The sequence below is a fragment of the Hemicordylus capensis genome, chromosome 2, assembly GCF_027244095.1.
Source record: "Hemicordylus capensis ecotype Gifberg chromosome 2, rHemCap1.1.pri, whole genome shotgun sequence".
Lineage (NCBI taxonomy): Eukaryota > Metazoa > Chordata > Lepidosauria > Squamata > Cordylidae > Hemicordylus > Hemicordylus capensis.
This window is the reverse complement of record NC_069658.1, coordinates 189,046,340-189,059,733: the sequence shown is the minus strand read 5'-3', so window position 1 is coordinate 189,059,733 and position 13,394 is coordinate 189,046,340. Positions and strand designations below refer to the sequence as shown.

At 45.6% G+C, this 13,394-nt stretch overlaps 1 protein-coding gene across 2 annotated transcripts in view; it reads left to right on the top strand.

Annotated features, from left to right (window-relative positions):
- UBA1 (ubiquitin like modifier activating enzyme 1) overlaps positions 1–13,394 on the top strand; it is a 46,331-nt gene that overhangs the window by 16,674 nt on the left and 16,263 nt on the right. The window contains exons 1-2 of one of the 2 annotated variants that reach the window (XM_053300693.1): positions 1,370–1,576; positions 12,794–12,910. In XM_053300693.1, the coding sequence (XP_053156668.1) occupies positions 1,382–1,576; positions 12,794–12,910 (312 nt within the window). In that variant the 5' untranslated portion in view covers positions 1,370–1,381. Of the gene's footprint in view, positions 1–1,369; positions 1,577–12,793; positions 12,911–13,394 lie in introns of those variants that run through there. The other variant, XM_053300695.1, reaches the window with a different exon arrangement.

The window sequence follows — 13,394 nt, the reverse complement described above, 5'->3', positions numbered from 1 at the left end:
GGATCTTCCGGCAGCCAGCTTTATTCTTAGAGGCTTAGGTGGCAGCTGTGGTGGCCGAGAGTGCCTTTATACACTTCTTCTTGTAGGCCAGCTGTGACTCTACTTTCAGAAGCTAGATCTGACCACTGCCACCCATAATTTAGTCATATCCCAGTTAGATTACTACAGCTTTATGCAAGGCTGTCCCTGAAAAGGATGTTAGCTGCTTTGGGACCAATGAAACACTGTTTTGACGAAAACAACATATACATTTAAATAAGCAAGCAAAAGACAGGTCCTTGCCTCGAGAAGCTTACAGTATAGTGAGCTGGCATTACCTAGCTGCTAAAAAACTGAGCCATGAGTCAGGAAGTCAAGAGTTTCAGTCTCACCCCAGCCATGAGCTCACTAGGTGGCCTTAGGCAAGCCATTCTCTTGCACCCTCAGCAACCCCATACACAATACTGACCTGCCTTATAGGGTTGTTGGAAGGTTTGCAAGATTTGGCATTTGAAACTCTCAAAAGCACAAAGTAACTATTTTCCCACAAAAAGTTTTATTTTAGGAGAAGGACAAGCTCCTGTTCTGTTAATATTCATTCATTCATTCGCTCAGTTTATGTATTGCCCTTCCTAAAAGGGCTCAGTGCGGTTTACATTAAAATCAAAAACACATAATAAAACAATTAAAATCAGAAAACATTTAAACCGGATGTAATGGCGCAGTGGGGAAATGACTTGATTAGTAAGCCCGCTGGTATGTTTCCCAGACTATGGGAAACTCCTGTATTGGGCAGCAGCGATATAAGAAGGTGCTGAATGGCATCATCTCACACTGCGGGAGATGACAGTGGTAAATCCCTCCTGTATCCTACCAAAGACAACCACAGGGTTCTGGGGTCGCCAGGAGTCGATGCCGACTCGACAGTACACTTTACCTTTAAACGTTTAAGCAGAAGAGGGAAGTTGAGTAGAAGAAGGAATTTAAAAGCTGAAGCTTTTCTCATAAGCTGCTCCTCCTGTCAAGGATTTTCCTTTTACTTGTAACTAATTAAAGCAAAGGATCCTGTTTATAAGATGGTTTGGAAAGCTGGTGGGAAGTATATACGTCCTCACGAATGAAGTAGACTAACCTACGAAAACTCATACAATACTCATTTCCTCCTACAGCGGCTTGTTCCGCCTCCTCCTGAAACTCTAAGGGGGGCGTGGCCCCGATACTGGAGGACCTGCCCTCTTACCCAGACTTTGATGCCGGGAGGGCGTGGCTTCCCCTCGCCGGGTTTTCATCATAAAGGGAAAGGCAGGTCCCTAGGTCAGTGGGCGGGCCATGCGGTCGCTCGCTCTCCTTCCTCTCAGCCTATCTGGGCAAGTGTTCCTGTGACGGATGTGGGCCGAATCCAATGGGAGCACGCCGGGGGGAGGGGTGGAGCCACTTGCAGCCTAGATGGGAGCAGAGCGGTGCTGAGGAGGTTTTTGTTCCGGGCCCGGCCGCCGCCATCTTGTGTCAGTGCGGGTCGGAGGAGGAAGCGGCAGCAACGCAGAGCGGTGACTCGGCAGCAGCAGCGGCCGCGGCGGGGCCTGTCACAGCCTCATTGGTAACCAGGAGAGCTTCCCCACCTTTCCTTTCTTTCCACCCCGGCTCCTGTTTCCATAGAAACACGGGAACCTTCCTAGGGATGCCTGTCTCCATAGAAACAGGGGAAGCCCCCTCCTTTTCTCCAGGTCCCCCTCTCCTTCCTTCCCTCTCTCCCAGCCTCCCAAGGCCTAGGCATGTCTCCCTGGCATTCAGGACGGTGGTTCTCTCACTAAGGATCCCTCGCTCACGCTCGCACACCCCCATCATCCCGCCTTCTTTGTCTGCTCTCTGGTTAGGGTCTCCCTCCCTCTTTTAGCCCTGCTCCTCATTGGAAGTGGCACACAGGCAGCCTGCAGTCTAAACTCTCCAGTCTCCAACAGGAGCATTCTAGTGTATTGGTTAATTTTGACTGTGTGTGTACACACCTGGTTCCTAAGGTGTGCTTCGCCCATTGGCCTCCTGATTCTTCCCTTTTAGGAATACAGTTCTTTCGCCATAATTCTGTCTCCCCTCTCACCCCACCCTCGATCACGTTATTTTCTCTGAGAAGTTGCATCCCCTAAAGACGTGTGGTGTTTTTGCACTGTTCTCGTTCTTCATCCTCCCCTTCCAGGGTGCCTGCTGCCAAGGAACTGTTATAGGTCCCCCCATTCTTATTTCTCTCTTTCCTCAGGATGGAGGGGGTGGGGATTTCAGAGAAGAGCCAGAATAAAAGGTCCAGGGGGTCAGTCAGCTGGGAGCAGTGGGCACAGGCAAGTGTTGGGCTAGCCATGGGAAAGGGCTGGTAATGCTATGGGAGGATGGTGATGGTAACAGAATGCCCAGCCCTGTTATGATTGGGCAACTGTGGCCCAATCTGTGGCTTTCCTGGGAGTGGTCAAAAGGCCTCATTTGCCCACCAGTGGGTACTAGGTACCAGCGGGTACTTCACTTTAGAGAAGGGGGTGTGGTTGGGTTTTTTTGTTTTTAATGTTTAGTCCTATTGTGGAACTACAAAGTATTGGAGACAGACCAGTCAGTTTTTCAAGTATACTGCTGTATTGCATGTCTTTGAAGGAAGTTTTTAATCTGTGGTAGTGGGTCTGGGAGCCAGGACTTTTCAGTATTACTTAAAGCCCCATCCAGGGACTAGCTGAGTTGCCTAAAGACACACTAATTGATATTGCAGACTCCTAGCATCATGGGTTGCAGCCAGTTGCGAGGTTGCAGCTGTGTTGCTCAAATGTCCCTTGTCCCTAAAGCATATGTGTTTCACAAACCTGACCAACAACTCTTGCCTAAGTGTCCAACTATGAATGGAGACTCAGACCTGTTAAGTGTGAGTGTGTGTGTGTTTACCTCTGGCAGTATTTTACCCTGCTTATAGCCTTAAAAAGTAATGCTGTTTCCAATAATTTCTAGTCTGGAGGTAATCAAAGCTACTAATTTTGGCTGTGATCAGCCATGTATATAAAGTGTGTGTGCATCTTTAATTTTTTGCAAGCCACTTTGATTTTGTTACTCTTCAAAGCAAGATATAATTCATTAAAAAACTTAAATTTTTCAAGCCTGCATTTTTGTGAGGAGTTTTAAGAATTAAACTGGAAGGGGTGAGTCAGATGTAGCGAGAACCCAGGGGTATTAGTTCCTGGTCCCTTATGTGCTTCAGGCAAAGAACCAGATCTGATGTTGCTCACTCTTTCAGCAGCAGGTCTCAGCTGGTATGAGAAGTGTCTTGAATTGCCACTGAAATACCACCAGAAATGGGAGCAGAGGGTTCTTCTGCAGAGGACCATCTGAGAAGTTTTGAGAGGTGCCAAAAGATGTCTATGAAGTCTAGTACAATCTCTCATTTGTTTTGCACACTCCTAGGCTTGTGGTGTTCAGCCATTGTTTTCAGGTATTCTTCTCAAAGTTAAATACAAAGTATTTGACTAACCTAATTGGCGACTTATGTGTGTCACAGAAAGCTTGATCAGGTAGGTTGCTGTCTCAACATAATTGTGATTTGCCCATTGGAAAAGATTAACTATAACTCTTTATTGGCAGCTTTGCTTGGAATGTCTTCCTGTTTGCAGAATGATGGTGTCTGGGGTGTGACTTAGGAGTCCAATAACTTGAGAGTATGAGTCCTGGGACTCATGATATGAATGACTGGGCTTCCTTTTACAATCACTTAGCATTGTTAACCAATTCTAGCTAACCTCGGTCTGAAACTCTTGTTGGGGGAGGGGCTGGTGGGAGCCAAGGTTCTTCGCTTAGGTCTCAGAGTGTAGAGCAGGCAAGCTGGGAAATGTAGAACTTGCTCTATTTTGTATCTTCTCCTTACTTGGTGCCATCCAGTGGCCTAGATACTGGGAGCTTTCCCTCCACCTCTCTGGAGCCTAGCAGACACCTTTCACCTCCTCCCTAGAGCTCTGTTCAGGTCATGTGTCAATTGTCCTTCATGATCGTCTTCCTCCTCTTACCAGACCCAGTCCACTAGGGATGTACTCTCCACAATTCCACCTGCCCTTATCTCTGTGATCAGTGCCCATTTCATATCGACCAAGACGGCTAGAAGCTAGGACTCCAGGGTTTTATTACTTTGGCAGAGGGGAGGGCACAATGCTCCTTAACCCTATTCTGGTCTTTACATGGTATTCCATTATGTTTAGTTCCTTTTTCTTTCCCTAGGTCTTTTCCTGTAACAGTGGGTTGATTGAAATATTAGTACAGGCATACATGCTAGGTCATGTCTGGATCTGAGCTGTCCTGAGCTAAGCTGCTAATATCCTTTTGAAGGAATTGTCTTTGAGCAGCAGTGAGGGCTTTTGTTGAAAGAACAGTGGGATTGCAGGAAGTGCTGCTGCTGAACTGGGAAAATTCCTTGAGCTGTTCTTTACAGTGTTTGTTTCTTCATGAATACAGAAACATTTGTTTTAATATTTATTACATACTCCTTTATACTTCCCTGCTGCACTACCACCATGCAGTCACATTATGGACTGTATGCTCCATTTGTTTTGTGTTTATCGACTACTTGTATAACTTGAGAAATTACAACCAGACCATAGTAAACTTCTCTCAGCATTATTTTGTCTTGTAGAAGTACTCTTCTTGTGTTGCTAAAGTTGCCAGGCTCCAAACCCACAGATCTGTGTATCTCACTCAATGTGCAGGGCTAATCATTTTGTCACAAGGGATGGTGGTCTTAACCAGTCTCCTTCCACAATTCCAGATAGCTGGGTTATAACCTAATCTTCAAAATGTAAAAGTTAACCACAAGTCCCTCTTGAATACATGATAATCCTGACTATAATTTTGTCCTAGAACTACTGAATAATTTCCCGGCAGTTTCATATCTTCAACTGATCTCGCACCATAAGTTGTACTTCAACTTCAGGATGCCTCTGAGTACCAGTTGCAGGGGAATAACAGCAGGAGAGAGGGCATGCCCTCAACTCCTGCCTGTGGCTTCCAGTGGCATCTGGTGGGCCACTGTGCGAAACAGGATGCTGGGTTAGATGAGCCTTGGGCCTGATCCAGCAGGGCTGCTGTTATGTTCTTTTGTTAACTACTGGGCCTGACTTCCAGCCTCTTTCTCCCTTATTGATTATCGTGTTCAGCATGAACAACTTTTGTCTAGCACACCAGTACATGCAACAGCTCGCAAAGCCCTGATCCACAGAAATACTGGGCTTGTTGGGTGACTGGAAATGAGCACTGAAGGAAATGTCTGTGTGGCATAGAAAGGGCTAAACCTCACTGTGCATAAAGTAGGAAAGTTTGTTGCACTCGCACTGTTACTTCCTTGCATTTCTAAAAACATTTGCTTGGGTGTTAGATGATCAGTTATAATGTGGAAAATTCCTGCTCGTTGACAGGTTGCATCTAGTATGCTTGGTCACTTTTCCCAAAATGGATCTTGTGTCAGCGGCATTAGTGATCTTGCACACCTAAATTCAAGCGGATGTCAAGAGTTAGAAAACTCGGGTGATTCTCACGATCACCCTGGGCAGGCGGGGAGAGCATGGGAGACGGGAAGGTTGCTTTCCACTTACCTTCTCCCCAGAACAAGCATGTCGGCTTGGGCGCGCCTCCCGTGCACCCACATGGACAGCCCTGCTCTGTGCAGCTCTGTGAAGCATGGAGCAGGGCAGAGGGATCTGAAGCTGGAACTTGGTTCTTCTGTCCCCCCCAGGCATCCCTCAATGCAATACACGGCATGTGCATTGCATTGGGGGTTCCCCCATCAGATGGGCACTCTATGTGCCCATCTCTCCTATTCTCGTGACACGCAGCCCGAGGAATCACATGATACCTGGTAGTCAAGTTAAGGGTGCAAGAGCCTCAACCTCGGCTAACAGCTGGGTTGATTAAGGAGGTTAGGTAGGCAGGGAACTGAGAGATCCATGAGGATCCTGCTGCTTCTCACGCCCAGCCTAACCCTGCCTGGGTCAGGGTTAGGCTGGTTGTGAGAACAGCCTCTTTGACACAGATCTTGGCTATCCTTTAAGAAAGGGCATCACTTAGTGTAGGCATGAAGATTGCAGGGCTTTTAAGGTGGTCCTGAGTGCTAGTATTACTTGGGTTAAACAGAGCCAGAAATGCTTCTTGAAATCATGTCCCCTCTTCTGGGGACCAAACTAGAGTTAAATTTGTGCAAACACTTCTGGGTGGAAAGCACCACACTGTTGCAGTTCACGTGTTTCTATCAAGCTAGTGTGTTATCTGATAAAGCCATGTGCAGTCTTTTGTTTCCAGTACTGCAATATCATTAGGCATTGGTAATTCTTGTCCAAGGAGTGCTAGTGTTGTCCTTCAGGCATACAGTCCAAGCAATGAAAATAGAGTACTGTGATCATCTCTTGAACGGTTAATAATTGGGTTTGTATTTTGCATCTTTGGTTGCTAGTGACTTTCAAACTGGATATCCTGGGCGGCCGGGTGTGTGTGTGTGTGTGTGTGGCGGCACTGCGTGTTGCTTTGTTTACTGATTGGTCCCCTTGCATATTGCATGGATTCTGGAGTGCATTCACTGTGGAGGGACTGGCCAGGATTGTTGTCCTGTGTGAACTGAGTGCGTTGCAAAATGTGAAGAAGATCAGTGATAGTTGGCAGGCTGTCTTAAGACAAATGTTTGCTGTTGATATTTGCCTCAGATAATTCCCAACTGGCTTCTAGTGGTTCTTGGAGATACTAGTCCAATGGGATAAGCTGGTCCAATGTAGGTTTAGAGCCCCACATACAGTTTCCTCTGTGCATTTGTTCTGTGTGGTCTGTTCTGCCTTCCTGCCCATTAATGCTGTGCTGGAAATATACAGCGACTTTGACAGAGGTGAAAAATAAGGTGGGAGCTCTTTCTGGTGGGGTGGGGGGAGGCTCTCGACCAAACCATCATATTGTCCTGTAGCCTTTTAATTCAATTGCATGTAGCTGGCCAAGCTAGCGTTGCCTTTCTCACTGGAAATGTGCCACCATAAACAATAGTTGCACTAAAAATTGCTGAGCCTGCTGCTTACCTGCTTTTATTAATCAACTAGCTGACGGCTGTAGTTCTTTTCCGATGTCCCTGTGCGCAAAAAAAAAAAAAAAAAAAAAGCCGGGGTGGCTGGGAGGTTCACTCTTGAAGAGCAATAGAATGGGCTCTGACCTAGCCACATACTCATTGCTACTGTAATGCCAGGCATGTATGGACTGTGCACCAAAGTAGAGACTACTTTTTGTATGAAAGAGATACTTGACAAGACCTCTTTGAATCTAAAGGGAGATCTAAAAAACAAACACACCATGTTTACTAGTTCTGTAATACATTTTTCCTGCCCTGCTTGAATTGTTTTGTGCTATATCTAGGTTTGTAGTGCCAGTCTCTTAGTTTCTGATTATTGTGTGGGCTACCATATGGAGGGAATTATTTCTGTGACAAATCAAAGCATGTGGTTTAGCTTAGTAATGTAAAATGGAACCTGTACTCTAGCCACTCATTATCAGTTGTCATTGTCTTCATTGGAAAGCACAAGATAACTTTTAGCAAAGTGTGTGTGTAAGTAAAACATTTTCCAATATGCTCCCAAGTGTGAAAGGTGAAGTTTCCCAATGAACCTGTTCTCCCTCTTTGTATATCACAATGTGCTTTTAAAATCCTATAGCCTGAACAGTGAGATGATTGCTAATTGTTTTAATTGGACGAGACATCACTTAAATATGTCAGTAGACCAAGTCAAGCTTGGGTTGCTTAGTGAATCTGTCTGCAAACATGCTGCTACTTCAAATATTGTAGGTAGCTATGTTGGTCTATTGAGGAAGAAGTATTAATACAGAGTTATGCTTTTGAGGACCACCTAAAGTGTCATAGCTTTGCTCACAAATGTCCTAAATATTTCTACTTTGTGACATCTTGGCTAGACAATAAGGTCATTCATGTGGGCGGGTGGAGGCTTCGCTTCACTCACACACACCCCCAACACACTCCCATATGATTAATTTTTGGAGAGCTGGGACAACACATCCTGGTCTCTGGGTATCCCCAAATGCACCAAGCATGGCTCATTGGGGGATTCCCCCAGAGGACAGGCGCTCTAGGCGCTCTTCTCCATGTCTCTTTGAGTTGAATGCCGTTTGAGGAGACATACAAGCAGGAAGCCTGTGTTAAGAGAGTGCTTGTGAGGAGCCAGGCTAAAAAGCCGGACTAGGCATTGCGGCCTGCCAGGATCGGGCCTGATCCCAGTGGCTCTCACATACAGCCTAACCCAGGCTGGGCTTCCCTATCCTGAGTTAGGCTGCACATGAGAACAGCCTCAGTGTCTTTATTAGGGACTACTTCTTTATGCAGCATTCTAGCATTGGGGAGAAAAACCCCTCTCAGCAGAAAGCTTGTGTGTGGCTCTTTAATTTTTTTTTAAAAGAAATGGACTGTGTAGTCTTGTACTTCAAATCCTTGGTGTGAGTGCACATGGAATGTACCTTTTTAAAGCAATTGATTTGAAATATATAACAATGGGATGTGCAAGTTGGGCTCTTAAAAAACACACACACACACACACTTAAGTGTATTATTGTTCTGAGATAGACACCCGAAGTTAAGGAAGTACCTTTACTGCAAGATGCTGGCTTCTACTCCTGGGGCAGCTTTCTCCTCACTGGGCAAGAGGCCCTGAACTTTGTGCTCACAAGGTGAAGATGGTCACTTGTTAATGCAGGACTTGACAATGTTTTGGTGCCTGAGCTAGCTGATGGCTGGATGCGACCTGGAGGAGGAGGGCACAAGCAAGGCGGAATTGGGTTGATCCCTCTGTCTCCTGGTTGTGTTGGATTATCACCTGCCTGAGCCAGACACTTGCTCCCTCCTGGAATGTGTGCAAGCAGCAAGCATGTATTTCTTAGCTTCATATCAGATAGGTCCATGTTTTTGGTTGGGTCTCCCTGTCTGTCTGTCTGTCTGTCTGTCTGTCTGTCTGTCTCTCTCACACACACACACACACACACACACACACACACACACACACACACACACACAGTTACACAGTAACCAAGTCACATTTGTGATATAGTTCTGAACTGGAACTTCTCAGATACTATTTTTGACAATCTTGTCAATTATTTACCCCTTGTGAATAGGGTTTTGGTTTGCATAGAATGACTTCTAGTATTCTGTAAGCTTTTAAGCACCAAGCACCCATGTGTATCTTGCTTTACTGCTGAAGTGATCCAGATTTCCTAGCGTTAATTAATCGTCTGTGTCTGCACAAGTGCTTCTGCCCTTGAAAGCTGAGCAGACTGTAGGCTTGTTCTCACGCCTGGCAGCTGGGTAGGAGGAGCATCCAGACCGGCTCCAAGTCCTGTTTGTGCTCCTGAGAAGCAGTTGTGTGTCAAAAAAGATTGAGGTAGGAGGAGGGAAAAATGATCGTGTTCTAGCCACAATGCCAGGTAGGACAGTGGCAGCCAACCCACATCCGGTAGGGTAGAGGAAAAACACAGCCCGCGTGGTCCTAGCCAGATTGCTGCTAGCACATGATCACTTATGACTCAGCTTAAGTCTGTATTTCTGTGAGGTGAACATGTGTGCTTGCCACATATACCTTCCCTTGTCCAGAAACTTTCTGACCTCGGAGCAAGAAATTTGGGTGACAAAAATCTGTGTCAGTAAGCAGCTGCTGCCTTTAGGGCTTGAAAGATCTTAAACCCTCCTAAAGGCTTATACGTCTTTTCTGTTGGAGGTGCAGAATTCTTGCTGTGGCCAGGGTATTCTAGCCATTAGAGCTAAGAGTCCATGACACGCTTGCTATACTGTCCTTTTGTACCAAAGTAACAGGAGGCTGTACCTGCTTTTGGCACTATGTAGAATGAAATCTGGGATATAGCAAGGAAAAAATTGGAAACCTTCCCTAATGGTGATGACTCTTGGCATGGATTTATTGCTCTTCAGGCCTTCAAAAAGCTTCACGAGCATCTCAGTAATCTTATGAAAGACTGTAAAATCGGCTACATTAGTATACCTATAATGCAGTTGTGTTGGCTAAAGTTGAGAGAACAGTGGCTTGTCTAAGCCATAAACCCATTAAGTGGCCTAAAGCAAGATCTGAACGGAGGATAGAGCTTATGTTCCTAGCTATGAAGCTACACCCACTCTCTCCTAGGAGTTGTTTCTGATCTCTCCGGGATAAAATATCTATATCTATATTGAACCTTAGTAAGGCCCATCTCAAAACCTCTAGCTTTCTTGAAACTGTCCTCAAGATGAGGGATGAATCTTGATGTCGTGCCTGAATACTATTCTTATCTTCACCCCTTGCTCTCCCCTACCCCCACCCCTGATAGTCACCCTTTAGATATAGGATGCTCATTTTCCATTCCTGTCATACCATATCAAGCCAGGACAGATCTAACAGACTGCCTGCCCTGCTAGAAGGCGATGTCTGTGCCTCAAGTTGGCATCTTGCTGACGTGTCTTTCAGATTCTGGTTTCTTCCCACTGAGGAAATGCAGTCACTTGCCACTGACTTGCTGTGTCACCGTTGGCTGGCTGCATGTAGAGATGCTAGTTAAAGTGCAGCATATGGCAAAACAGCCGGGTGCTGTTGAAACGGATGCTCATTCATGGAGTCAGTGAGAGAAGGGGATGCAGTGGCTCTGCAGGAATGCAAGCAGTTGTTTGTGCCGTCTGTGGGCGTGAGAGGAGAAGATCAGGGCTGGCACCTGAGGTGCTGGAACCCAGGCAGCTCTACCAGCCGTCTTAGTCCCCTAGAATCAATGTGGAACTTACGAATGGATTTAAATGGCTTATTTTGTGCAGTGGATAAAGCAGTAGTTCTGATCTGAGATACATGGGTGGAGGGTGTGTGTGTGTGTTAGTTTTTTCTTTATGGACAAAATGGAGTACACTGTCCAGAATTAGGTATGAGGTTGACAAATACCTGGTGTGTTTGATTTCCTTATCACTGATTTTTGTTATGCTGGGTAACTTTTTCTTTGTATGTGAACACTTGGGCCTCTGGTCTTGGCACTAACAGAAAGAAGGTGGTGGTCCACTGGCAGATGCTGGTATTCTTGCAGAGAATGTTAGACTACGTCCATTCTAGCAGTGTTCTTGTATTCTGAAGCAAGAAGGTCTATGCAGGATGATGCAGATTGAGTTGGCACTCTTGATTAGTAAAAATACACATTGTGCGTTTTGATTAAAATAAAAAGTAAACCGTACAAGACTGAAGTCAGCTTTCTGCTGGGTTATATGATGTCACTTGAGGGGAATCTATGTTTTTGGATGCATTAACACATTACAGTTGAGTGGGTTTTCTCAGTTTGGATGCTATAACTACAAGTTGCAATAGCAAGGGGCTCCATAAACTTTCAACTCTTCAGCCTGGCATCTTGACCTCACTTCCTAGGTGGAAAATGCTGTTTAAGTGGGACAATTCTGAGTAGACTTAAAGAACCAAGCTGCAAATCTTTGGTTGCGTGCAAATAATCATCCCTGTAATAAATGTAGTATTGGCAAGTTTAGCGGGATGTGTGTATGCGCGCGTGTGTGCACAGATGTGCATGCTAAAGGTGGTCTTTCTGCCAAGTCTCTACAGCATCTTACCACTGGAAGCTGTTGGAAAGTTCCTAAACCTATAAAAAGAGCTGGCTATTTATATCTTTACATTTTCTAGGTTGTTTTTTGTCATCAGTCCTGAAAGCATCTTGCAAACAATATACTGAAGCGTATTCATTAATATTTTTTACCACCACAAAATGAGCAGCAGAAAGCACTCAATTGGGGTACAAATACAGTCCAGACTTGGATTTGAAAAGAACAGTATTTTGAGCTGTGGAAGATACTGTTCTTTTCAAATCCAAGTCTGGACTGGCTGGGAGGGGCCTCTGAGGGGAGGGGAGGGGCCTCCAAGGGGATTACATCACTCTCTAGTTCCTTGGGGGGAACTAGTGGGGGGTTTGAGCCCATTACTTGGAAGTTCCCAGTGATCTAACCTCTGCTGGCCAAGAGTGATTGTTTCTCTGCTGACTCATTCCCAGCCCCTCCCTGTCTGTGTAGCTTTCGATTCTGTGTTAAGCTGGAGCACTAGATTTCCACAGGGAGGGAACAACCTAGAAGGATGAGGTCACCTAGTTTAGATGTCTCTGGGCTGGGGCTACCAACTCCAGAGAAGTAACTCTTTGGAATGGCTTTGGGAAGCAGTAGCTTTACATACCCAGTTAGGCTGTCCTTTTAAAAAATATTGTGGATCCCCTTCTTGGAAATAGTAGGCAGAGAGAAGCAGGATATACTTGCCAGAGATCATTATGATGCTGGCAGTCTAGCTATGGAAGGGTAGTGCCATTTTGTATTGCCTTGATACAGGCAGTGGCCCAGAAGGCCCTGATGTTCTGGGGGCTCCATGAATAAGAGAGTGGTGTTTATGGTGCTGCTGTTACATTAGATGATTTGTTAATCCACTGCTTCAGGATGTCAGTGAGGTACCTTCCATGGGGCACTCTTGAGTGGTCCCTTCTGTATTCCCTAAGAGGCCAGTGACACTGGTCACCCAGACATGATTAGGGTCAAAATGGAAAAGCATAACTTCCTGTGCCTCATCTATTGCAGTATCTAGTGTTGTGTGTAGCTTTTCTCTTTTCCCCTCCCCAGCCAAACTCTGCACATAAAATGGTAGCTTTGTGTTTGTTACCAGAGCCAGAATTCTGCTGTAAGATGAGTAAACTCTAAGCCTGTGTGTCTTGCAGATTGTAGCCCAAACCCTGTATACTTACAAATATATCTTCCGTTCCTACACTTTAGATGTCCAGCTCGCCGTTGTCCAAGAAGCGTCGCTTGTCTGAATCGGAGACTAAGACGGGTTCAAACTGTTCCTCTGGCAAATCCGTACAGACTGATCTGCGCGAAGCGCCTGCCAACGTAAGACCTTGGCTTGATTGGTGCAATATGTTACTAAGCCTTCTTCCTGTTCTTATATAGGGGGAACTAGTCTGTGTTGTTGAAGCTAATCTAGACCCAGCAGACATTACTTTATTAGTAGTAAAAGGTCTGTTGTGATTGGCAGGGCGGAAAGTGGATTTGTATATTAACCACCCAGAGACGCAAGTTTTGGGTGGTATAGAAATAAATAAATAAATAAATTGCAAAGCCCCATGATGTGGGCACAATGTAGTTCTGCACCTTGTTCTTCAATGGAGGTTGAGCCATCTGGAGTGATGATAAGAGAGAGATCTAGCTGGTGGTCAGTTGAAGTCCCCAAGTGCCCCAAAGGAGTGAATAGCATTCATTCACTCACAGGGGCAAAGCAAAGAGGTGCCCTTGGGAACACAGATAAGAATTGAGCCTGCTTCTAGGTTTTGTTCCCAGTCCCCCAACAGTCTTGCTGACTGCAACTCTTCTGTGT